Source organism: Ahaetulla prasina, chromosome 1 (assembly GCF_028640845.1).
Source record: "Ahaetulla prasina isolate Xishuangbanna chromosome 1, ASM2864084v1, whole genome shotgun sequence".
NCBI lineage: Eukaryota > Metazoa > Chordata > Lepidosauria > Squamata > Colubridae > Ahaetulla > Ahaetulla prasina.
In genome coordinates this window covers 336732549-336758794 of record NC_080539.1, presented here as the reverse complement: position 1 = coordinate 336758794, position 26246 = coordinate 336732549, and the positions used below count along the sequence as shown (strand labels likewise).

At 40.2% G+C, this 26246-nt stretch overlaps 1 protein-coding gene across 6 annotated transcripts in view; it reads right to left on the bottom strand.

Moving 5' to 3' along the window:
* Nucleotides 1–26246, bottom strand: part of EML1 (EMAP like 1) — a 175633-nt gene that overhangs the window by 61079 nt on the left and 88308 nt on the right. For 3 of the 6 annotated variants that reach the window (XM_058162686.1, XM_058162684.1, XM_058162685.1), the window contains 2 exons: nt 2304–2486; nt 644–776 (listed from right to left, as the gene is read on the bottom strand). In XM_058162686.1, coding sequence (XP_058018669.1) covers nt 644–776; nt 2304–2460 — 290 coding nt within the window. In that variant the 5' untranslated portion in view covers nt 2461–2486. Of the gene's footprint in view, nt 1–643; nt 777–2303; nt 2487–25568; nt 25894–26246 lie in introns of those variants that run through there. The other 3 variants (XM_058162681.1, XM_058162682.1, XM_058162683.1) reach the window with 3 other exon arrangements.

Below are 26246 nucleotides of genomic sequence, written 5' to 3'. Positions count from 1 at the left end.
GGGTTTTAGCTATAACTTGAAATTTGTTTGTAATTTTACCTATCAAAATTTGATAAAATACAGTATAAATGTTTTCTGTAAAACTATTTGAAATAAAAAAATTAGATACAAAACTACTTGAACAAAAAGCACTAGGAAAAAAATTATTAAAGCACTGTGAATAAAATAAAATGAAATTTCCAATCCTTTTGTTATTATAAAACCAAAAAAGAAATACTCCGAGTAAAGAATTCAGAGTAGGCAAGTTTATTATAATGAGAAAGTTATAGGTATCCTGGCCCTCACTCTCCTTTTTACTGATCTATTAGTGGATATAAGTATTTACAGTCTTTTCCCATGTTAACATCATTAATTTTATTACGGCTTTTATTATATAATATATTATCTATGGTACTCAATAGTGAAAGAATTAAACACAAATAAAACATCTGAAAATAGCCTAATATATCACCTCATTAATTTAATGATTCTTATTAATTGTTTTACCATGTTTGTTATATTACTTTTTAGAAGACAGAAAATGAGTTAAGATTGGTACTAAGCCATTGACTAAAAATATTACTGAGAGAGAGGGAAACACTCAGAATAGTAATTTTAAAACTAAAGATAAGCAGTATTAACATATATTACAACTTGATGATACCTTTTTGCTGCTGGTGATACAATTTCTTTCCTGGTTCCTGATGGAGAAGGTAGAGAACCACTAGATTTCTTTGGTAAGACAGTTCCATTATTGACAGTAGTCTTTAAAGGCAGTGTTTGAACTAGTGGTCTTGCTGTGAAATTAAAATAAATGAACAAACAAATAAGTTTTCTTGTGGCAACTGAAGATATATATTCAATTTGTAATCTATTACTAGGTAGTAGTAATACAGTACTGGAATATCCTTTTCCACAAGGACTGAATCTGCCATTCTATATATGTGCATTTCTTTCTTTATTTCTAAATAAAACTGCATTTTTAAGAAGTTGCTTTGCTATTTTCAGACCATTTCTTAGATTTATTGAAACCATTTCATTTTTTAAAAATTCTAAACTCTTAATCATTCCACTCAATTGTATCATCTGCAAATCTGATAACCTCTCCATCTGTGTAATTAGTAAAAAATGCTGAAGTATTTAGTCCAAGACAGAATCCCTAGTATTTCCACACAATACTCTACATCATTTTTATATGAAATCACTAAGCATAATCTTTGAGAATAATTTGCAAGCTAAGTGTCTAGTTAACTATCTCACCTTCTATTCAAATCTGACTAACATGCTAATCAAAATTTCTTGAATGTCTTGTTAAATGCATAGCTGGTATCAACATATAACATTTTAACAATATATTAAGAAATAAATCAATCCAAAATATGAAGATTAGATTGATAAGACATGTTCTTCAAGATTCATACTAAATTTATTATTAGCTCTAAAGTTTCCTATTAATGTTAGACAGATTGACTCTGTTGTTCCCTGGTGTCTGCTGTTCCTGTTCTATAAGGTAAAAACAATATTTACTTGCATCTTATTAATATGGAAATTCACTCATTTGTCAGATTTTCAGAAAATCCCATCACAGCCTTTAGTGTATTCCTTCTGGCCCTGAAAATTGGAATTTATACAGGGCAGTAGGTAAGGAAATTTCACAACTGATGCTTTGTCATTTGCTATAAACTTCAGCTACATGACTGTGGCAAAAACTGGTCAAATTGCCCTTCCTTGATATGGAAATATAAAGAGATTTTGAGAAACAAATAATTTTCCTAATCCCATAAAATAAAATGTAGCACAGCACCAGATACATAAAATATGTATTTCATAAACAGTAACATGTTTAGATGTTTTACTAGATAATGAATAAGGTCAGATGTTGTTTTCTGTGCCATGATATACAAATATTTAGAATAAAATACTGTAAAAACACAGTTGATCTCAAATATTTCTGGAAAAAAATGGTATACTTTAACTTAAATATTCTTTGCATTCTTTAATACAACCAAAAATATTCAGATAGACAACATTAGCTAATATTCATTAAAAAAACAGAAATATGAATTCCAGTCAAATTTAACAGAAAAGTAAACTGAGACCTGATTAGAAATTTGAAAAATACTTATCTGTGTATACTTCTTAGAAGACTTTTAAAATATATATACACTTTAGATTCATTATTCAGGTTAAACCGTACAACTGATAACTATTCAACTCAGAAAAATATTATGCAAGAAATATTCTCAGATAATTCCATTCATCTTAACTGGTTAAAATATTTTCATTGTAATATATACAGGTGAACTTGAATGTGAGGTTAATACCTTTGGTAGGTCCTTTCCTGTTCTGCATGGCCTGTTGCTCCTCAGTAATATTTAAACGCCTAACGACATCTGCCAGAGCGGACTTGAGCAACTGAATGTCATCTTCCTGCATCTGAACACGTTGTTCAAGTGAAGCTATGCGGTCTGTCACCTCCATGCTGCTGGCAGCAGAAGCACTGTCATCTAAAAATACATATGTATTTTATTATTTTATTTTATTTTACTCATTTAAAACATTTATATTGCTGCCTATCTTCTAACCAACTTTAGACTGCTCTCAATTAAAAGTTAAAATCCCAATCCTTACTTTGCAGTCCTGTTACATTATGTTTGCTTCAAGGTAAATATTGATAGATCTGCAGCTTAAACCTAATTGTAAAAACTATCTGAAGAAAGCTATTCTCCCAAAACAAACAGAGAAAGATAAAAGTATGTTGCTGCTTTTATTAGAAAACAATCATTCTTGTCAAAACAGAATTCAGTTAATTCTCCTTTAAACTGAAACATTTTGTCAGTAATTCAGAGAATATAATTTCCCCTTCCCTTTGCAGTTGGTTTGTATGTGGTCAAAATATAATTCAAAAAGGTGCAGAAAGGTGAATTTTTCCCATTAACTATAAATATCTTCATGTAAATTGTGTGATCTAGATAAATCTAGACAAAAGAAAAATACTACAGACACTATTTCCTGGTATACTTGTTATAGTCTAAAAAGCAGGATCTTTATATTAATTCTTGCCAAGAAAACTGCAGGGAGCCTCTGAGAAGTGGAAACAATAAAATGGAAGGGGAAAAAATATCTAGTTCATCATGGATCCCCATATGCTTGCACAAAATGCTCAGGGTAAATGGAAATACTCATCACACCATTCTTTTTCTTACTCTAATTAATATGTGAGGTCATTGGAAACATTCCTCCTCACAGTGTTTAGTTAAGCACTGTGAACAATTAAATAGGAAGGTAAGAGGGAAAGGTTAAACCCATCTTTGAAATGAACTGAGCAAGAGCTGAAGAATTACAAATTACAGATAGTCCTTATTTAATGATAACAACCGGAAGGGCCAAAATTTCCATTGCTAAGCAACGTAAAACACAACATTACATGACCGACTTGATTACCAGTAAAAATTCAAACACTTCCAGTTGTCATCATTAAGCAAATCACTGTAGGTCATAAGCAAGGATGCCATGTGGTTGCCATTTGCATTAATTTTTCTTTCGGGAAGCTGGCAAAGAAGATTGCAACTGGAAATCACATGACTGAAATTGCTGAGCTTCCAGATCATGATCACTTGACTGCAATGGCTGCAAATATGACTGCCAAAACCAAGCCCAAATTCAGCATGATCCAAGGAAAATAACTTCAAATCAGTGTTACATAATACACCATAAAACATAGTTCTCAAAATCAAATGTTCAATTACAGTACAATGAAATATGAATTTAAAAGCTGATGTCAGGATCTGACTGAAATTAGGAATGAACGTGGCCTAAGCCAGAGTTTCTGTGTTGACAGCCTGGATGGGGGGGAGGGGCAGCCGCCTTTATGTATGCATGCGCATGTGTGAACGGGGCCGTGAGTGTATGTGCAACACAAATGGGACCATGAGTACATTCAACACAAACAGAGCTGGAAGCATGTGCACAACACTCACCATGATGCTAGTGTAAGTGAGGTGTGTGCACAGACGAGAGTGCAGTGGCCAGCTACTCATGTGGCCCAGTAGTGGGCTGTGGCCCACAGGTTGGGGACTCTTGGTCTACGCCTACATGAAATGAGGTACATGAATACACAAACACATGTACATGTACTTAAAGATATGTACATATTGATATACATTAATCGTATTTTGGAAACCATTAAGCAATTTAAACAGAATTGTACATCTTATCTTTGATTTGTTTGATTGTTCAAGGTAATCTGTGTCCAATTTACAAGAACAGACTTTCCAGTCTGTTCTTGTAAATTCAAGGCCCCTGCTCTAGAGATATTGAATTTAGAAGCAGTAAAAAAATGGAAGCAGCAAAGCTCGAAATAAAAGAAATTTTTTCCAGCTCCTAGTTTTCAAACAAAGTTAGATCAGCCCAGAGTTTTTATATTTCCTTCTAATTACAGATGCTGATGTTGTACATTCTCTCCTTTTGTGTGTGCGGAAAGGCCTGTGAAGCTTAACCACAATTATCTCATAAACTAAGTCAGTCTCTAACTAAGAAATTTCTGCTGTAAGCTCCAGACTCTCTATAATGAAAGGTGGAAGAGTTTGGTTTTTTAGCAATGCTAACTGGAAGCAAAAAATATAGCCTGGTTTTGTCAAGACTGTAGATCATGTGATTATGAATAGTGAGACATCAAGCAGTTCCATGATATGCAGCTGCATAACATATACTGTATACATTTGGAAGCTACAGCTGTGCAGTTTTCTGGATTTTTGAGACATTCAATTACTCAATTGGTAAAGCTTTATGTTTTTCCATTAACCTTGCTTTTTCACCATAAAATATGATTGCAGTAACCAAATTATATTTTTTAAATAACTATATGGGATTTCAATGGTCAGAAATCTCTTTTGAGCAAATAGATAATTGAAGAAGGGCCTCTGGTGGCTCAACGGACTAAGTCTGTCTGTTATTAACACAGCTGCTTGCAATTACTGCAAGTTCAAGTCCCACCAGGCCCAAGGTTGACTCAGCCTTCCATCCTTTATAAGGTAGGTAAAATGAGGACCCAGATTGTTGGGGGCAATTAAGTTGACTTTGTATATAATATACAAATGGATGAAGACTATTGCTTAACACATTGTAAGACGCCCTGAGTCTTCAGAGAAGGGTAGGATATAAATTCAAATTAAAAAAAAAAAAAAAGAAACAGGAATTTGAAAATAATTATAGTAATATGAGATAAAAATGTTTGACTTGGAAAAACTTTATTCCAGGTTTGTTTTTTGATTATTTCATTTTTGAGAAAGGTAAACTGCCATTTTAATATCATACTTAGTCACATTATTTGTAGTAGCACATTTGTGAGTATGGATATATTTTGATTTATTTTTTGCACTTAGTTAAAATACTGAAAGCAGCTTGCAAACATTAAAATGCAGGACACAGAAAATACAAATTAAGCATCAGAAACTATCAAGGCAAACTATTCAAAACTAACTTCTGCGCATGCGCGTAATGGCGGTGGCGTTCTGAGGCTCGTGAAGGCAGCGGCTGGTGTTCCCAGCCGTGATGCCGCTGGGCCGCTTGTCGGGCTGCGTGGACTTCGGCCTCAGGTTGGTCAACATGCCGGCAGTCGAGAGTGAGGCCTTTGGACCTCGGTGGTCTCTCGGCTGCCGAGAGCGGGGCCGGAGTCCTGGGCAAGCAGCGGATGGTGGCGGCGGCCATTTTGGGGTCGGGGCGGCCGTCCCGGACTGGCTTTGGTGATCCCCGGCCGTGAGCAGAACGCTGGCGGCGGTGTGGTGGGCCGTTCGGGCCGGAGCTTTGGAGGGCCCGAAGATCGGCCGTTTCTCCCCCCCCAACTGACTTTTGGGCATGTTCAGCCCCTGCCGCATTTCCCAGCAGTGGCAAGATTTTGGGCCGCATTTTTACTGACTGGTGAGTCAGCGGATCAACGGATGGTGGCGGCCATTTCGGGGTGGGGTAGCCGCCCGGACAGGCCCTGATTCGATCCCTGGCCGCGCACAATGTCAGCGGCAGTGTGGTGGGCCGTGCGGGCTTGGGTTCTTGAGGGCCCGTAGATCGGCCATTTCCCACCCCCCCAGCTGACTCTTGGTTAGGCCTAGTCTGCGCCGTAATGTCCATCAACGGCTTAGGCTTTTTTCATCAGCGGCACATTGGCGGCATGTCCAGGATTTCCATCTGCGGCAGGCTGGAGCATGAACTTAACATAGATCCAGCGCGATTAATGGCGGCCATAGGAATGGCGGCAGCATTGACAACATTAGCGGCAATGGTACTAGTACGTGTGGCTTTCCATCTGACCACCGAACTGCACGAGCCCCTTCCCCAGGATGGAGTGAGCCCGGGACTCCGAGGGACATTATGTCATCTTAGCGGTCGGCAACCGAGGAGGATATTATTGTACCAACTTTTAGGAGGGAGGCCATTAGATTTGGCCGGACCTCTGGTCCCCTTGGCTGTTTCCTGGATCATCTGGACTTGGGCCGGTTTTGTTCCCCGGATTTCAACGGATTGTGGGCTTGGCATCTTAGCCTCCCTTTCTCCGTCTGTGATGAGGATAGGGGCGAAGTGGACAATTCTGTGGGCCTAGAACTTGCTTAACATCTATGCCGGCTCGGGATGTACACTTTCTGCTGTCTTGAATTTGATATTCTCATGAGATATTCATCCACCGACCTATTACGACTGCGAGGTTCCCCCGCCTCGCAGGAATGGCCCTCTAGGCTATCGAGAGCCTACCTTAACGAAGGGTCTTGGGACCCAGAGAGGTGGCATGCGGCCAAGAAGAATTTTTGGGGATTTTTAAATAGGTTTTTAAAAAGGGGTCTTTTAAGGGGAGGGAGGAATATGACGGGTGGGGGGATTAACCCGTCGGGGAGGGATCCAGCCCCTGTGCTTGTTCGCGGCACTATTACATCTGGTCTGAAGGCAGGGGGGGAGGGTTTTGTTCCAGGACTAGAGGGTTGTTCAATCTGTACGGTAAGTGGGAGAGGCAGATATGGCGGAGGGGGGGGCCGTATCGAGAGTTGGGAGCACGTGCTCGATGTCTGAAAGCGATCACGTGCTCCGGCCCCTCAGTCCCTACCCGTTCCTCGGGCGGCCATGATCCTCAGAGCTTGGATCTTCGGTTGATGTTATGTAATGCCCGGTCCGTGGTTAATAAAGCTCCCCTGATTTGCGATCTTATTCAGGGGGAGTCCGCGGACCTTATGGGCATTACGGAGACCTGGTTGGGTCCAGAGGGGGGGTCCCCCTTTTTGAGCTGTGCCCTCCAGGTTTCCGAGCATTTCATCAGCCGAGGGCCCAATGTAGGGGTGGGGGGTGGCGGTTGTTATTAAGGAAGATCTAGAGCCGAGGGAGGCCACTGTTCCTCAGATTGCCGGCTGTGAATCCCTCTATGTGAGGTGGGGCCATAGGAATCAGTTGGGCTTGTTGATCGCGTACCTGGCTCCTTGCTGTGTGACCACAGCCCTGCCCGAGCTGTTGGAGGTACTAGCCGCTGTGGCGGTTGAGACCCCCAGACTTATAGTCATGGGGGATTTCAACCTGCCATCAGCTGGCTTGTTATCGACAGCAGCTCGAGAGTTCCAGGCTTCCATGACGGCCTTGGACCTGATTCGAGTAAATGATGGCCCTACGCACATGGGGGGAGGCACGCTGGATCTGATTTATATCTCTGGACAGTGGTTAAATGATCTGGAATTAGATGATTTAGTAACAGAACCGATGTCATGGTCCGATCATTTTCTCCTTCGCCTAGACTTCCGAACCGCCACCCACCATCGCAGGGAGACGGAACCTATACGTTGGTTCCGTCCCAGGCGCCTGATGGACCCCGAGAGGTTCCTGACGGAGCTTGGGCCATTCCCTGAGGATCTGGCCCACGGCACGACTGAGGAACTAGTTGTGGCCTGGGAACAGGCCGCGGCTGGGGCCTTGGACCGTGTCGTGCCTTTGCGGCCTCTGACCCGGCGCAGATCTCGTCCGGCCCCTTGGTTCTCCGAGGGGCTGAGGGAGATGAAACGCCGGAGAAGACGTCTAGAGAGCACCTGGAGGTCCAGTCGTTCCGAAGCTGATCGGACACTAGTTAGGTCCTATTCTAGGACCTACCTAGTGGCAATGAGGGAGGCGAGGCGCTCCTACGCCTCCACCCTCATTGCGTCGGCAGATAACCGCCTGGCCGCCCTGTTTCGGGTGACCCGCTCCTTCCTTCACCAGGAGGTGCGGGATGACCCTCTGCAGGGACGTGCCGAGGAGTTTAGTGGTTATCTATACGATAAAATCGCTCAGCTCCGGGATGGTCTGGACCGAAACTGGGATGATCCAAGCGAGGGAGAAGAGGCACGTCTTGTCGAGTCTGTTTGGGATGAGTTTGACCCTGTGGCTCCTGAGGACGTGGACAGGTTCTTGGGGAGGCTTCACGCCACTACATGTTTACTGGACCCGTGTCCTTCCTGGCTGGTACTGGCCACTCAGGAGGTGACACGAGGCTGGCTCCAGGGGATTATCAATGCTTCTTTGTTGGAAGGGGTTTTCCCTGCCGCCTTGAAAGAGGCGGTGGTGAGGCCCCTCCTCAAGAAGCCCTCCCTGGACCCAGCTATTTTGGGTAATTATCGTCCAGTCTCCAACCTTCGTTTTGTTGCGAAGGTTGTAGAGAGTGCTGTGGCGCGACAGCTACCCCGATACCTGGATAAAGCCATCTATCTAGACCCGTTCCAGTCCGGCTTCCAACCCGGATACAGCACGGAGACAGCTTTGGTCGCATTGGTGGATGATCTCTGGAGGGCCAGGGACAGGGGTTACTCCTCTGCCCTGGTTCTATTAGACCTCTCAGCGGCTTTTGATACCATCGACCATGGTATCTTGCTGCGCCGGTTGGGGGGATTGGGAGTGGGAGGCACCGTGTTCCGGTGGTTCTCCTCCTATCTCTCTGACCGGTCGCAGACGGTGTTGACAGGGGGGCAGAGGTCGGCCCCGAGGCGCCTCACTTGTGGGGTGCCGCAGGGGTCGATTCTCTCGCCCCTTCTGTTCAACATCTATATGAAGCCGTTGGGTGAGATCATCAGTGGCTTTGGGGTGAGATACCAGCTGTACGCTGATGACACCCAGCTGTACTTTTCCACCCCGGGCCACCCCAGTGAAGTTGTCGAAGTGCTGTCCCGGTGTTTGGATGCCGTACGGGTCTGGATGGGGAGAAACAGGCTCAAGCTTAATCCCTCCAAGACGGAGTGGCTGTGGATGCCGGCACCCCGATTCAGTCAGCTGCAGCTGCGGCTGACTGTTGGAGGCGAGTTATTGGCCCCAAAGGATAGGGTGCGCAACTTAGGTGTCCTCCTGGATGATCGGCTGTTGTTTGAAGATCATTTGACGGCCGTCTCCAGGAGGGCCTTCCACCAGGTTCGCCTGGTTCGGCAGTTGCGCCCCTTCCTTGATCGGGATGCCTTGTGCACAGTCACTCATGCGCTCGTTACCTCTCGCTTGGATTATTGTAATGCTCTCTACATGGGGCTCCCCTTGAGGTGCACTCGGAGGCTTCAGTTAGTCCAGAATGCAGCTGCGCGGGTGATAGAGGGAGCTACGTGTAGCTCCCATGTAACACCGCTCCTGCGCAGACTGCACTGGCTACCTGTGGCCTTTCAAGTGCACTTTAAGGTTTTGGTTACTACCTTCAAAGCACTCCATGGCTTAGGGCCTGGGTACTTATGGGACCGCCTGCTGTTACCGCATGCCTCCCACCGACCCGTACGCTCTCACAGAGAGGGACTTCTCAGGGTGCCATCCGCCAAGCAATGTCGGCTGGTGGCCCCCAGGGGAAGGTCCTTCTCTGTGGGGGCTCCCACAGTCTGGAACGAGCTTCCCCCGGGTTTACGCCAAATACCTGACCTTCGGACCTTCCGCCGCGAACTGAAGACACATCTTTTCATTCGCGCGGGGCTGGCTTAAATTTTATCGATTTTAAATTTTATCGATTTTAAATTTTTTAATATTAATTTTAATGGGGTTTTAGTTTTATATATTTTAAAGTTTTTTAGGCCAATTATAAAATAAGTTTTTTAATTTGTATTTTAAATTGTATATTGTATTGTTTGTTTTTACTTTTGGCTGTACACCGCCCTGAGTCCTTCGGGAGAAGGGCGGTATAAAAATCGAATAAATAATAATAATAATAATAATAATAATAATAATAATAACAACAACAACAACAACAACAACAACAACAACAACAACAACTTCTGTATTACTATCAGTCCCAACAAGTGAGCAACTTGGCAACCTTTGTGTTCAGAAATAAATCAGAAATGGATCTGGATAATATTTGAATGAGGAATCACCAAGTTACTAGGGCTAAAGGCTAAATTTTAGGACTGCACAGTTCCTTGGCATTTAATTCTGGAAAAGTATTTGACAGTTTGAACATTGTGTATGTTTGCAACTCCCTAAAGTAGCATTGCCTTTTCTCATGAAAAAGATTTGAAGATTTACGTAGATTCTTTCTGAAGAACTCTTGTACATCCTTACTAAATACTTCTGAATAACATAATAGCAGTTCTGTACTTTTGCCAAGAAAAATTGTGTAGATGCATCTCATCAAAGCTGAGTTTGTCTTAAGATTATTCATATTTACCTCATTAAGACTGGTGCAGAGTTTGGTTACTGTTTATTGATGAAGTTTTGAGGAAGGAAACTGCTAGTTAACTTCTAGTTAAGTTGCTTCCCACTTCCATAGTACCAGTGAAAATCAAGTTTTGGGGGAGACAGTGATAAGTATCTAGGAAGTAGCAAACCTCTCCTTTCTGTATAATGCCTTATCATCTTAGTGAAAACCAATTCTTGCTAGGCCACTACCCTATGTAAAACACAATACAACACAATTTTGTGATACATAAAGCACTACATCTAGTTTGACCCCAAGAAATAAAATTGCATATAAATAATGAATGCCACTCCAAGTACTTCTAAATCCTCTTGTTTTTAAAGGGAAATATTAAAGTTTGCTTCCAGGAGTCTTGGGGACTCCATCTGTCAAGGTTTCCAAGCAAAGGCTGGACAGCCATTTATTTGGGTTGGTACTTATATGCGAATTCCCTAGGCAGAGGGTGGATTAGAAGGCATCCTTTCCTACCCTAGGATTATGAGATAAATTTTAAAATGCTTAACCATGCATTAGGACCGTGATGGTGAACCTATCGCTAACTTCCTATCCACCAGGAAGTTGGGAAACAGACCATTTCTGGCCTCCAGAGGGGCTCCGGGGGTGGGGAAGGCCATTTTCTCCCTCCCCAGGCTTATAGAGAGGCTCTGGAGCCAGGTGAGAGAGAAAAACAGGCCTACCAGGCCATCGTTTGCCAGGAGTGGGATGGGAAGCGGGGGCACATAGAATTATAGGTGTGGGCACAAACATGATTGCCCTCCCACCCCCCACTCCTGGCATGCAATGGCAAAAAGGTTAGCCATCACTGCATTAGGAATTATCTTCTTGTATGGTTTTGTATGATAAAGACATAATACCAAACAAAAAGCATCCACATATGAATACTGTAATGAAATGAATGTTGAGAATCAAAAAGTGTATTCTCCTTATCAATTTCTTATTAATATATTTGATGATTTGTCTCCATTGGGATGTTATAACCCATTAGTATATTATGTTAACATTTTAATATTTATTAATTTTATTGTGTGTTTTTGTTTTCATTCATATTTATTGATATCATTATATTCAAAGGATTTTTTTTTACAGTTTTCTAATAACAAACCTGTGCAAAGGGCTAATAGCAGATAGCAGATATGTTAAGTATAAAATACCGAAATGTCTCATTATGGAATGTAGTTGAAAATAAATTCAGTTATGAATAAAATAACATTCAGAATCCTAAATTAAAGGATTGGATCCTCACTAAAAATCACATTTTTTCTAATATTCAAGGAACTATTTAAATATTGATTGCACTATATTATGTATTATTTTACTTACTTACTTCTTTTAAATATATATGTCAATAAGTATATGTACCCTATCAGTATATTGTATTTAATTGTATTTTGATGTACATTTCGTATCTCTTTATAGTTTTAGGTTTGACTAATAATGATCCATGAGAGAATCTATATGATTGTTAATTGAAAAAAAGACCCTCAGTTCTGTAGTGTATGATAGCAATCTTTTAAGTCTTTAAAGAGATGGAGCTTAAAAGTTTTCCAGAATAACTGATCTAGGTTATTTAGTTGGATCAGAAAGCTACAAGGCACTAGAAGGCATAAAGTCTGGACAAAAAGAAAGTATTAGCAATACTTGATGAACTTGATTTCTGAGGTGTGAGTTGAAGCATGGTGAAAAACCTGGGAAACCTGGTGAACATCTAAGCTTTAGGTAATCTTATTTTGAATGTGTTTCAATGTTCATTTAGAAAAACAAACAACACTAACACATTTATTACATCAGTTAAATTCATCTCTATGCTCCTCTATGTATCTTTCTTCATATATATATACAAGTAGAAGGAGCACCCATGGGATCACCCCTCTCACCTGTCATTGCCAATCTCTACATGGAACACTTTGAAACCCAAGCTCTAGAAAAATCTGATCACAAACCCAAACTCTGGCTCAGATATGTAGACGACACCTTCATAATCTGGCCACACGGGAAAGAAAAACTTGACAACTTCCTCACACACCTCAATAGCCTACACCCCAAAATACAGTTCACCATGGAAACAGAAGTTAATAACCAACTTCCCTTCCTGGATGTCTTAGTCTACAGAAAACCCAATGGCTCCCTAGGACACACCATCTACCAGAAGAAAACACACACAAACCGCTATCTGCACGCACTCTCACACCACCACCCAGCACAGATCAACTCCGTAGCCAAGACACTCATCTCCAGAACAAAATGCTTAGCTGATGAACAACACCTAAAACCCGAACTAGACACTCTCACTAACGTACTAACATCCAATGGATTCCAAAGAAATAAGATTACCAAGCTAATCCAAAAAGAACCCCCCACTAAAATCCAAGACAGAGAACAAGAAAACGGCACAGCCCTCCTCCCATATATAAAAGGCACCACAGACAGAATCAGCAAGATCCTCCACAAACACAACATCAAGACAGCATTCTGCACAAACAGAAAAATATCCACCATCCTAAGAAACCCCAAAGACAAAATTGAGTTAGAAAATCAAGGAGTATATGAAATCCCATGCACCGCCTGCCCCACCACATACATTGGACAAACCAACAGAAGAATAAGTGCACGATTGAAGAACACAAGAACTCATTCAAAAAGAGGAACCAACTTCTTGCCTGGGCCAACACTTTAAAGTCACAGGACATGATATTGACTTTAAAAAGACCAGAACTATCGCCAAAACTGAACACTTTAACAACAGAATAATCAGAGAAGCCATTGAGATAGAAAAACGCCCACACAGCATGGACAAACGAGATGACACCTCCGCCTACCAGCCATTTGGAAACCCGCCTTATTGACAAACGAGTCCCTAACACGAGGAATGACACCAGACCCACACTCACAAGGTCCACACAGGATGTCACCACCGCACATCCACCCAGAAAGCAGACCCAAACCCACACTGATCATGAAGCACGACCAAGGACCAGAAGCCAGACCGCAGCTGCAACATTAGCCATTTCAAACCCTCCAATCCATTCATGCAGCAGACTGACACCCACTATGAAGATGTAGCACGACCACAAAGCCAAACAACAGCTATGCAGCTCACCAGCTCAAATCCCCCTGCAGCACAGACTAGATTGAGCACAACCAAGCCCCCACCAACACAGGACACACCCCCAGCCAATCAGAGCACAGAAAACCCCATCCAATCAGAGCACAGCCAAGCTCCCACCCAATCAGTTCAAACCCCACTAGCAGTTAAAAGGAAGAAACAGCTGCGATCACACATTGCTCCCAGAAGCACGAAGCTGAAGCCTGAAGATGACGAATGAGACTTCATTAAACGTCGCCAAGACACTTCCAATTTTACACGGGAGAAAACCCGAACAACCAAAGACCTATATATATATATATATATATATATATACACACACACACACACACATACAGACAGACAGACAGACATTGAATAGTTTTTCTGAAGAACGGGGCTTTATTAAAAACAAAATCTAAAGAGATTTGCAATTTTAGCAAACCTGAATCTCCAGTCTTTTATAATGTCAATTTATATCTGAGAATTCCATAACATTACAACAGCTCAACTAGAGACAACAGGAAACAATGTGACAGTATTTTTCGAAAAGTTGCACTAAAACCAACTTATTTTTCTATCACTGAAGCCCTTAAATTTTGTTCTAACAAAATGGAAAAAGCACGGTTTTTATTTAACATGCATATTTTGCATGTTTATGATTTTATGGTCTTAGAAACTACCATAATAGTTACTGCTATGAATCAGGGGTAAGAATTTAATGTACCATGGAATGAAATGGTTATCTAATTTATCAATGTATAATTTATGTTATACAAATTGTTGTGTAAAGTATCATTTTGTTTTTCTCATGTTATGGAATAAAAACATTCTATTTATATTTATGGAATAATTTAGCTCCTTAACTTACGGATTGTCCTCGCTCAACAACCATTCATTCAATGACCATTCAAAGTTACAGTGAACAAATGGTACTTACACCTGGTTCTGAGTTATGGCTGCCAGTCACATGATCAAAACTCAGGCAATTGGCAACCCACTACACTTACAACAGCAAGGGTACTTCAACACCTCCCACCTGCCTATCACCCACCATTTTGGTTGCTCTGCACCAACAGTATCAAGATCCAGGTAAGTGATAGTACTGCTCTATACCACACTGGTAAGGCCATTTGGAATATAGTGTCCAGTTCTGGTCACAATAGAAAAAGGATGCTAAGGTGCTAGAAAGAGTTCAGAGAAGAACAATAAAGATGATTAGGGGTCTGGAGGCTAAATCCTATGAAGAGCAGCTAAAGGAACTAGATATGTTCAACTTAAAGGAGAGAAGGTTAGAGGAGACATGATAGCAAAACCCTAATACAGGAAAGAGAGTGCCAATTTATTCTTCATATCACGAAAGGGAGGACAAGAAGCAACAAGAGATCCAACTCATTGGAAATAAGAAGGATTATATTGATGTTATGTGTACTTGGAATGTAGATAATCTGCTGATGTGTGTGGGCTAAAACTATTACAGTACTATGAACTTGAATTGTGGGTATTTCTATGTATCTTTTCTATGATGATCATAAAGGCAATTATACATAAACAAAAATACCTACATTGATGATTTTTAGCAATAATGCTATAAAAAAATTAGCACTGTGACTTAAGGAGGCTTAGGGGCAGAGATCTTAAATTCACAGCCATTCTGATTAGTTTTGCCCCGTCCCCCAACAATATTTCATAGACACCAAGGATGCTGTCCACAAGGCAAAAAACACCGAGCCCTACATAGATGCAAGGCTGCGAAGGATATTGTCAGGAATATGTGGTGGCCTCACAGTTCATTTCAACCTGACTCAACAAGTTTCGCAGCAGCATCAGGACCTGAGCTGTGCAGTCAGGCCTCAGAGGCTACTTACACTGAGCAGCAGCAGCTGCTAAGAAGCACTTTCTGCTATTGCACTGTTTGGCAAGCACTGCTTCTGAGACGGTGTTGAGCTCTCAAACAAGAGTAGCAGATAGTTATGGCTTGATTAAACCAAGAGGAACAAAATATTATTGCCCTTATGACACACTGAGAAAAGAGGTACTAAAGTACATATATCTAGTTTCTAAGATTATGTAACTTATCCTGTTTTAATTTTCAACAAATCTGATTAATAACAGCCTATGAGAATGTATCCTTCTTGGTTGTAAGTGGCATTCTAGGCAAAGGAAGGAAGGAAGACAAGCAATAAAGAGAAGGCGAAATTAGCAACAAAAAAGATTGAAAGAAAGCTTATTTTGCTCAATCAGGAGAGAGAAGAGAAAGAAAAGGTGGATTGGGCAACACTTAATTGATGCAAAAATATTAAATATTAACTGATTAATATAATAAAACATTGGTGTTCTGGTTAATAAAAAAGCACATCACAAGCTAATTGATGAAAGCGAAATATTTTTGTTTGCAGCTTTTGTATTTTTCAGAGTATAAGACGCACCATTTTACTGCCAAAAAAAGGGTGAAAATCTGGATGTGTCTTATAGTCTAATTGTAGCCCCGCCCAGCCTCTGAAACGGACGTTTCAGAGGCTGAAAAAAGCCTCTGAAACCTCTGTTTGAAAGGTTGAAAAAAAAGCAAGGCGCAGAGCTCAAAACCAACAAACCTGTTGCTAAAGTTCACCTCTGGGTACAACTGACTGGGGGTACTCCGGGAGGCCGATCCACCCCCAATCAACTTTTTTCTTATTTTCTTCCTCAAAAACTAAGGTGCGCCTTATACGCATCTTATAGTCCAAAAAATATGGTATTTTTCAGCAATAGCTATTTCACAGTTGTTATGGTCCATCGCTTAAGCAGCCCGATATTTAGACTGGGTTTGGCATTTTAATCCACCTATCAAGTCCTTCCCAAGAATCTTGTTATTGTTTTATTTTATGAATTTGTTATGTCATATTGAAATATTCTTCATTTTCACTCATTAGATTTCATGTATACGTCTTCAAAGATGTTGAAAGATGTTGAAGTCCTTCAGCTAATTAACTAGTCCTTATAAGGCATTTGTGATAGTTGAAGTCTGAGACCCTTGTTTAGTGGCTGTGCATAATAATTGGAAAGCAACATGGAAGTTTGTGGTTAGCCAAATTTGGCCCAGGCATTTCTTTAAAAAATATTTTCCTACAGAATATGTGTAGAATTTAAAAACTAAGGCAAAACCAGATGCAACAAGAACAATATTTGTATCCACTTTCATTTCTTATGTTCTAGATAAGGATATGAACTGTTTCTGACTCCTGATTTTTGTTTTTTCTCTAAACAAACAGAAAATGAAAAAAAATGTTACAAAACCTTAACATGCATTTAAAGTGATATAAGACTTATATTGTCTTTTACAGTTGTCACAATACCTGGCTTCACTTTCATAATTTTTTTACTTTTTACAGTGGCATCTAGATCAAAATTTAATTAGCTACATGCAGGTTTTTGATATACTTTCCAATTAGGAGGTACAGGCTAAATAGCAGTATAAACAGGTAGCAGATTCGTAGAGGAGCACCTAGTTTTGTTTAGAATCTGGCAAAAACTTAAATATTGGCTTGGAAATTGATGAGATTGTGTATGAGAACACAATGAGAACAGAAATTCCATGAAAAATAAAATGTTGTGACACTTAGCAGATCTAACCCATAACAGATCTAAAAGCATAATGATAAGAACTAAGTTCACTATTGATCAATTTTAGTATTGAATTATAAGTAACTATTATAGAAAGATTGGCCAAGAAGTTGTTTCTTTCTTTGTTCTGTTATTCTCTGGTCACGACCATAATTCGTTCCATAACTTTGGTCACAAACCGATTTGGTTGTGAGCTGAACCTTATTTTAGAAATTTGGCTCTTACCAAAAAAAAAAAAAAAAAAGGCACAGAAGGGGAAATCGGCTGTGGGGAAAAAAATGTGAATTTTTTTGGTCCCAATTTGGTCGTGGTCAGAAGCGTTCATGACCAGAGGTTCTACTGTACCTTGTTTCCTTATCCCTGAAAAAACGCCTAACACATTGAAGTTAATATTATATGAACTAAAATAGTAACATTTCTGGGGGAAATGATACAAAACTATAGCAAAACCCTATTCTCCTAATCCAGGGTCAACCACAACTAAATTATTGTAGATTATATGCCATAGTCAAGTCAGTTGTAAAGGATAGTTGGTGTTTACTGGTAAACTATCTCCAGTACAAGGACTTGGATTAAAAAAAAAGTATGATATATAATACAGACAATTAGAAGTCAGCTATGTCACCAATTTTTTAAAAATATAAAACAGCTTCCTATTTGACCAATATAGCAGTGGTTCTTTATCAAAAAAAAAAGAGAACCGATTCACTTGGATGAATGCTCAATCTTGAACCTTCTTGACATGGATGAAAAAAGATAAAAAGACCAAAAAGTCATCCAGAATCCAAAATATTAGTGCTTTCATCAAATCACTCAATAACTTTTCATCAATTATCATACATAAGTGTGGACTGAAAAGGATACAAACCCCCCCCCATCTTTTTGTATTACACTTCCATTTTTGAAAAATTGACAAGCTGTATCTGTCATGATCAGCTAAACATTGAATTTTAAATACTCTGGCAAATTTTCTGCTGCCATTATCTAGAGGACCTATCATCCAGAAATTTATTTTTATGTCAAGATGGCCAATTAACTATGTTAGTTTGGAACATGCATTTTATGTCAAGTCAAATTGTTTATTCATTTATTGGATTTCATATTTACTGCAATCCTGAATGTTTTGAAATTTCCAATAATGAAGACACAGGAATCAAATATTCATGGTACAAATTACAAATTATAAAAAATGCCATTACAACAATCACCATCAGTCCTGTAATGTAATTAGTTTTTGGAAGGTAATAACTCACTCAAGCATTAAGCTGTTCCAAAATATAGGTGTTGTTACAGAAAAGAAGCACCTAGACTTCCATAAGTATAGAGAACTGGGGGATTCACAGCAGTTTCTCCCAGGGGATATAATTTTAATGGGTCAATTTAGAATATGCAGAATAGTATGAGGGCTTTAATAATCAGCAATTTGCATTGCCTCCTACTCCCAAAAAGAGCCAATAATAACCTCCTGGAACCAGCCTTCAAACCATTCCTAGCCTCATGGAGAAGCCAGAAGGAGCATGGCTCCAAGATACTAGTGGTGAGAACATAGTAACCAGACTATTCATTAGCGAAAGCATGAGCAATATCATTAGTAATAAATAGTACAGATCATATCTTCAAACTCCCATCGATATCAAGGCCCTCCAATGTAACATTACAAAGGATACCTAGTTGTTATTTAATACTATTTCCTTAGGGCATTCCACTCTGTTTCCATTAATGCTATTCCAAGACATATTTTGATTCCTTTAACTTGATGTTAACTGGCAGTAATTGTTGATAAACTGAAATTATGTGCTGTCAGCAAGAAATGTTGCAACTAAATCCATATTAGGCTCAGGGCAAGACATTTCTAGTCTTAACTTCTTCCTCAAGCTTCTAATTAAGATTCTTTCTCAAATGCTTTTAATTCTTCACTATCCCGATTTAGTACTAGAAAATTATTAGTGTTATTAGAAACATGAGGATTGAATACTCAATGACATATTAAATCTTTGTAAGCTGATCTAGTTTAAGTTGTTTATAATGTAAGTTGTTTAGAATCAACTAAAATTCTTCTCTTTTCAGTGCTTTTTCATCAAAGCTTCTTAATTTTCATATTATTATTTTCTTTGAGCGTGTCCTTTTCTGTTTATATTCCCTATATTAGACTTTTTAAAAAATGATAACATACTCCATAGAGCTAAAATAAAACATTTAAGACACTTATATTACTATTTTAATCATCATCTTCAGGGGTGGGATGCAGCCGGTTCGGGACAACTGGTTATGATTTTGGGCAGTTCAGAGAACTGGTAAAATCGACCATGGTTAGCCCCGCCTACCCCACCTTATATATTATCTTCCCTTCGCCATGCAGTTCAGCTAATCTCTGTGCCTCGCTCTGCTCACCAAAGGTAAGAATGACGCCCGCTCGCCCTTCACCTCAGGTTGGGATCCAGGGACACAGCATTTCCCAGCTTCAGCCTTGTCCCGGAGTCACCACCCACTCACCACCCACCTCAGCCAGGTCAGGGAATGTGCCATTCCCTGGCTCCAGCCTTGCCCTGGAGCCACCACCTGCTCGCCTCAAACTACATCCAGGTTCTTCTTACCTAAAGCGCTACAGAGATCTTGCAGCCATCCCTTGCCGAGGCTCGCTCGCGCACAGAGATGCTCCATGTGGTCTTCGGGTCAACTGCTGCTTCTCTCTACTGCTGCTCTTGCTGGGAGAAAGAGCGTCTCTTGTGCAATTTACCAGCTGTAAGCTACTGCTTTCCTCTAAGTCCCATCCAGAAAATGTGCAGTATAGAGAAGCAGCATTCAACATGGCTGCTGCTTCTTTGTGCTGTGCGCTTTCTGGATGGAACTTAGAGGAAAGCAGCAGCTCACAGCTACTAAATTGCACAAGAGATGCTCTCTCTCCCAGCAAGAGCAGCAGCTGCTGTCCCAGAGAGCAGAGATGGAGCGGAGCAGGCCCCAAAAGGCTGCTTGGTCGAACCTCGACAGGTGGCAGAAGCCACGCATGCATGGAAGCCGTGCACATATGCGGAAGCCGTGGGCATGTGCGGAAGCTGTGGGCATGCGCGCATGCACTCACATTTTCAGCGAACTGGTTGTTAAGTGGATTGAATCCCACCATTGATTGTTTTGTCCCCATCCCTGAAGTGAATCAGTTTAATCAGCTTAATTTAACCCAGGGAAGTCATGTGCAGCAGTTAGTCTCAACTGGACTAACGAGTCATTTAACGTTGGGTGACGGTTATGCCTTGGATAGCTAATTACATGATTACAAAGAGGCAAAAGTGAGCTTTCATGTATATCCACTTCACAGATTGGGCCCCAAATTACCTGGATCAAGTCTATGACAGAATGGAACAGCTAAGCCCTGTTTGCATGTCACATGATCTCCCACACAGATAATGGAAATAAAATAATCTAGTAAAGCATTTAGCTGGAGTAGGTAAGGTTTCTCACATGCATAATACTCTAAAAGCAAGTTGGGAAATAAAAGATCAAATAGGTTAAGAAGAAAAATCTATTGTTAGAGTAGGGAAGGAGAATATGATCGCTGGCAAACTAAGTGGGATCTATCATCTAACTATCCGTCCAACCCTCCGTTATCCAAGAAGCAAAACGTCTTCAAATGAAAAGCAAGAAAGTCCAGTTGCCTCCTGAAAAACCTTTGGGAAACCATGACCTGGATGACTGAGAATCTCCACAGACATTCAAATGCAGTGGCAGGAGCAGGGAAACACTTTCTGTAAGCCAAGTGCCGTATTTACAACTAGTTTTGTAAACCCAAACAGAAATTATGATGTTCATATATTCCAGGAAAGAAATAGAGGACAACTCCACTTAAAAGCAGAGCAGCAACTAGAGCAAAATGAAGACCTAGTGAGTAGATAGGCTCTTTGTAATTTCTTTCTGCTCCAAACAGTTGTACTTTGTGAGAGCATACAAAAGAAACCAGTTGCTGTATTAATAATCAAAAGGGATATACCAATAACAAACCAAGAGAGTGACCTGGATAATCTTCCTATATTGGATTTACAAAAGAGGCTTCTTAAAGATTTGAAGAATTTTGTGAGAAGGAACAAAGAAAAAATGAAAACAAATCAAATTCTAAGATTATTTGAAGGATGAAATATTAAGATTGTTAGAAGTAAAGAGAGGGAATATAAAGTTTTATTTGATCAAGATTAAAATAGATGTCCTGTTATTTCTGGTAAACTTTAATGGTATTTTGCCAGCCTCTTACACCAAGACGATGAGGTTTTAAAGATTTGCTTATAGATAAGAGATGGGCTAGAAGAAGAGATCATTTGTAATATTTTAAGAGAAAGTGGTAAGTTACTAAAATTGTTTGTATTTGAGATAGGGAAAATCATTCCTTTTATATTTCTTTTATATATTTCTCTTTTTCTTTACTATTTTTCTTTCATTTCTATTTTATTTCTATTCTTTTATTTTTTTGTTAGTTTGTATGAGTTTCTATTGCTGGAACTGTAATTTTTAATAAAATTACTATTAAAGTATGTTCTGGTATTTGATGTTATGAATAAAGAAAAATTTGATTGATAAGTAGGTGCACATGCTGAAGTTTGGATGGATGGATTCTGAAAATCAGCTCACAACTGTGTCTGGGAAAGCTCACTGTTACCAGAATGACATCCAAACTGGTCCAAGAGCATCTTAAAGTTCTCCAAGTTCAGACACTGAAGAGCCTTAAAGTCATCCAAGATTCTGCCACACAGCGGGCAACTGATACACCAGAAAGACTCCAACTTTGTTTTTCTAACTTACAGATATTTATACAGGTTGTCCTTGACTTATGATCACAATTGTGTCCACAATTTTTGTTGCTAAGCAAGACAATTATGAATTTTTCCCCATTTTATGACCTTTCTTGCCACAATTAAGTCAATCACTGAAGTTGTTAATTTAGTAACACAGTTGTTAAGTGAATCTAGTTTTCCCATTGATTTTCCTTGTCAGAAAATTGCAAAAGGTGATCAATCACATGAACCCCGGACTGCAACTGTCATAAATATGAGACAGTTGCCAAGTGACTGGATTTTGATCACGTGACCATAGGGATGCTGCAACATTTGTTAATGTGAAAAATGTTCATAACACTTTTTTCAGTGAAGTTATAACTTTATAACTTTAAATGATCACTAACTGAAATATTGTTAAGTCAAGGACTATCAACCAGCTGGCTTCTTGTTTAAGGCAGGATTTGTGGTCTCCTAATTTCTAGCCTGATACCTTAAGCATTACAGCAAAGTGGCTGTTTATTAGTTATTCCCTCCAATTTTAAATTGGAGAAGCTTTCTCCCACCTGTTTATCCAAGCCATTAAAATATGAAAAACAGGTCCCAGGACTGGTCCTTGTAGAAGTCTACTTGATGCTTCTGTCCAATTTGATAAGAAACCACTGATTAACATTCTTTGAGTATTCATGGGTTTACAAAGCACCACTGATATATATGCTTGTTATGGCATCCAGAAAATATTTAACTATCTTGCTAATTAGCATGACATGGAATACTTCATCAAATGTTTGCTAGGTGATTACTTCTTAATCTTGGTCTGGTGAATAAACCATAGCAAGCTGGCTCACAATGTCTATACCATGACAAAGTTTGTCTAATTTGGCGTAGCAAGCTATATGAATCCAAGCACTGTGGTTTATGACTTAAAGCAGTATGTTAATTGTAGCTAAGACAACAAAATGTTTTCAGAAGTATGTGGTCTTTCATGTCTGACTTGCATAGATTTTTATCCTATCTGGCTGGAAGTTTCCAGATGGCGATGTTGGGGCCAATTCTGTTTATTTTCGTGGCCACTGTGTTGTGGGATTTGTATACTTTTTAATATCAAGATTAAGTGTTGTGCTTGAATTGTATTCTTAAGAAGGATCAGGCTAACAGCTTGCAGATATTTTGCAAGTCTACATTACTTCTGAAGATTTTATTCTAAATATACTACCTTCAAAATTATTTTCATTTTAAAATAAAGTCTAAGAAACCTTAAGACTTTATGGCCAGAACACCTGAAAAACAACCAACTTCTCATTAGCCACTATATAATTTATGAATCTTCATTAGACGACACCATCAAGAGTAGGTAGCAAGGCACAATCTTTATTATAGCAGAATCCTGATTGTGGAATTAATCCCCTAAAGAGAATAGAATGCAAACATTCCATTTACTTGCTCAATATCTAGAGGCATTTGTGCTCTCTGATATTATTGAACTATCTAACCAACATGGCCAATAGTGAAAGAAGGTGGAAGTTGTACTTCTACAATATCTGAAGAGTCCAGGTTTTCCTAACTGTTCTGCAAAAAAGTTTCCTTATTTAGATTATAAAATATTCATATGCACTCAATTTCTTTCACATTTCTATAACTAGAACACTCTTCTGAAGTATAGTATTAACATAACTTAGAAGCAATCTTCCTTTTAAACAAGTTCTATAGAACCTTAGCTCTGCTTGCCACTTTATAAGATAGAAGCTATATTATTAGCTGATCTATCCAAGATAGCAAGCTGAGTGTCCAGTTGTATATCTTTCCCTCAAAGTAAATTGTAATGAAGCTAAATTCGCACGGAAAAAGGCACAGATGAATTTCTATTTAAAGCAATAGATATACAGTTTTATCTATCCAAAATTATATTGATCTTAACTTTATTGATTTTAAATATATCTGCAGATCTAAACAGAAATGCAAACAATGAAAGAGATGCAAACTCAATAGGTAATTTCCTCATCGCAGTATAAAAATTGCTTTAAATAATCCCAACCTTTAGCTGATTTAAAAGAGTAATTTTCTGGTTTTTTATCATTGCCAAAAATAGAGTCCAACATAAATAAGCTGTTTTATATAGTTCTTACTTTTACAAACACAAATATAAATAATATGTGAACTACATTGTAATCTATTATAATTTCTTCAGGCAAATGTTGTACCTTGATGAACGTATCTTTTCTTTTATGTACACTGAGAGCATATGCACCAAGACAAATTCCTTGTGTGTCCAATCACACTTGGCCAATAAAATTCTATTCTATTCTATTCAAAGATACATGTCCTCTAAATCACAAAGATTTTCTAAGTGAACAGCAAAATCTTTACATGTAACTCCTGTTAGTCAATACTGAGTTAGGATGTTTACAAATTCTTTAAATTCCATTTTTAAAAGATCCTATTAAGTCCAACTGACAAACCATACATTAATATATTATCCAATTAGTCCAATACAGGAAGGGTCTTCTGTCTTAAATGTTTATTGCAAGTTTCCTGTAAATCAAGCTGCGTTTTGTTACATCATCATCCCGAACACCATATGGTTTAATAAAGTTTCAGAGAAACAGGTCAGAAACTACAGAGCTTGGAAACCAACATATTTTCCATCTCAAGACTTTTGTTTACTTTAAAAAATAACTGTACAAGAAACCATAAATCTTTCATGCAGTGCAATACGCCAACGAACAAAACTCACCATCCGAATTACATAAAACTTCAAAGACCATCTTTAATACGATTCACAAACACATATACACACATTCTTTACAACTGTGAATGTTTTCCTTGCTTATTTAGAATTAAAGACCGTGAAACAAGGGAACACGTCAATCAAGCTAGCCTTTAATCGCGGGGCGGTTCCTAGAAGTTAAAACTCAGAAATAAAAACTGCTTTCTTCCCTCCGTACACACAAAAAGTGAGGTTGTTGGGTTTTTGTTTTTTTCTACTTTCTTTTCCATAATCTTCATGATCCTCTATCAGACACCCGTCAATATGCAACCCTGTAGTGGGAGAGCCTCCGCAGGCAGGCAGGCAGGCAGGCAGGCAGAGCTCTCGCTCTCTCCCTCGCCTTCCCGCGAAGCTTAACTAAAAACCCCAGCATTTCTTTCGGTCAGGCAGAAATAAGATCGTGGTGGTGGTGAAGCCAATGCTCGTTCTCCCCTTAACCTAAAACTAAAGAGCGAGAGAGAGAAAGCCCCGAAAAGGCCCCATCCTTTCTCCAAGTAGGAAAGCTGGGAGCTTGGCGGGGGCGATTCTCCTTGCCAAGCTTCTCCGGCACACCCATCCCACTTGCCAAGTCAGCCCATCTTCGCCAGGCACAAAACCGAAGCCCCCCACCGGCCGCTCGACTTCAGGGCGATGCCCACCCACCCACCACCACCACAGCGGCCCTTGATCTCCCTCCGGGCGCGCACGCACGCTTCGCTATCTTTACTTTCCTCCCCTTACCATTACAGAACTGCAGAAGCGAAGAAGTGTCATAGAGGCTGCTGTAGCTGGAGAATCCGTCCTCCATCATCCCGAAGCCAATTTCGCGCCCCTCTTTGGCCCGCTTGGGATCCTCGGCCCCCCCAGCCCTAATCCGAATCGCTCCTTCCAGCCTCTCTGCCCTCCTTTTCCCCCACCCGCTCTCGTCAAACTCGGGCTGCTCTTCTGCTCTTTCAGGCGCTCAGTTCTCACCCACACAGTGCAAAAGCGGAGGAAAGGCTGAGGCGGCTGGGGCTGGGGCCGGCCTGCCGCCTGCCTCTGCCAGTTGCCATGACAACGCATTCACTCCACCGTGGCTTGGGCCGCCGCCGCCGCCGCCGCTTTTCTCCTCTGCTGGAAGGGGAGGGGGGAGAATGGGGCTGCCTCTCCGGGTCTTGTGGGGTGGGGGGAATTAGGCATAATAAAAGTCGCCTGTTCGTTATCTAAAAAGCTAAGTTGAGAAGGGCGACGCTACTCTTCGCGACTTGCAAGAAATAGGGACCACGTTTCCCCTACCCGGCCGTTGAATGGGAAGCGAGCGGGCTGCCTTTCGTTCCAAATTTAGGTTGCCATCCATTTCTTTCCGAAGGCAATAGCCAACCAAGCTCGTTGCTCCACACGATGGGAGCTGAATTGCACCCTTGGAAGGGTGACTGCATA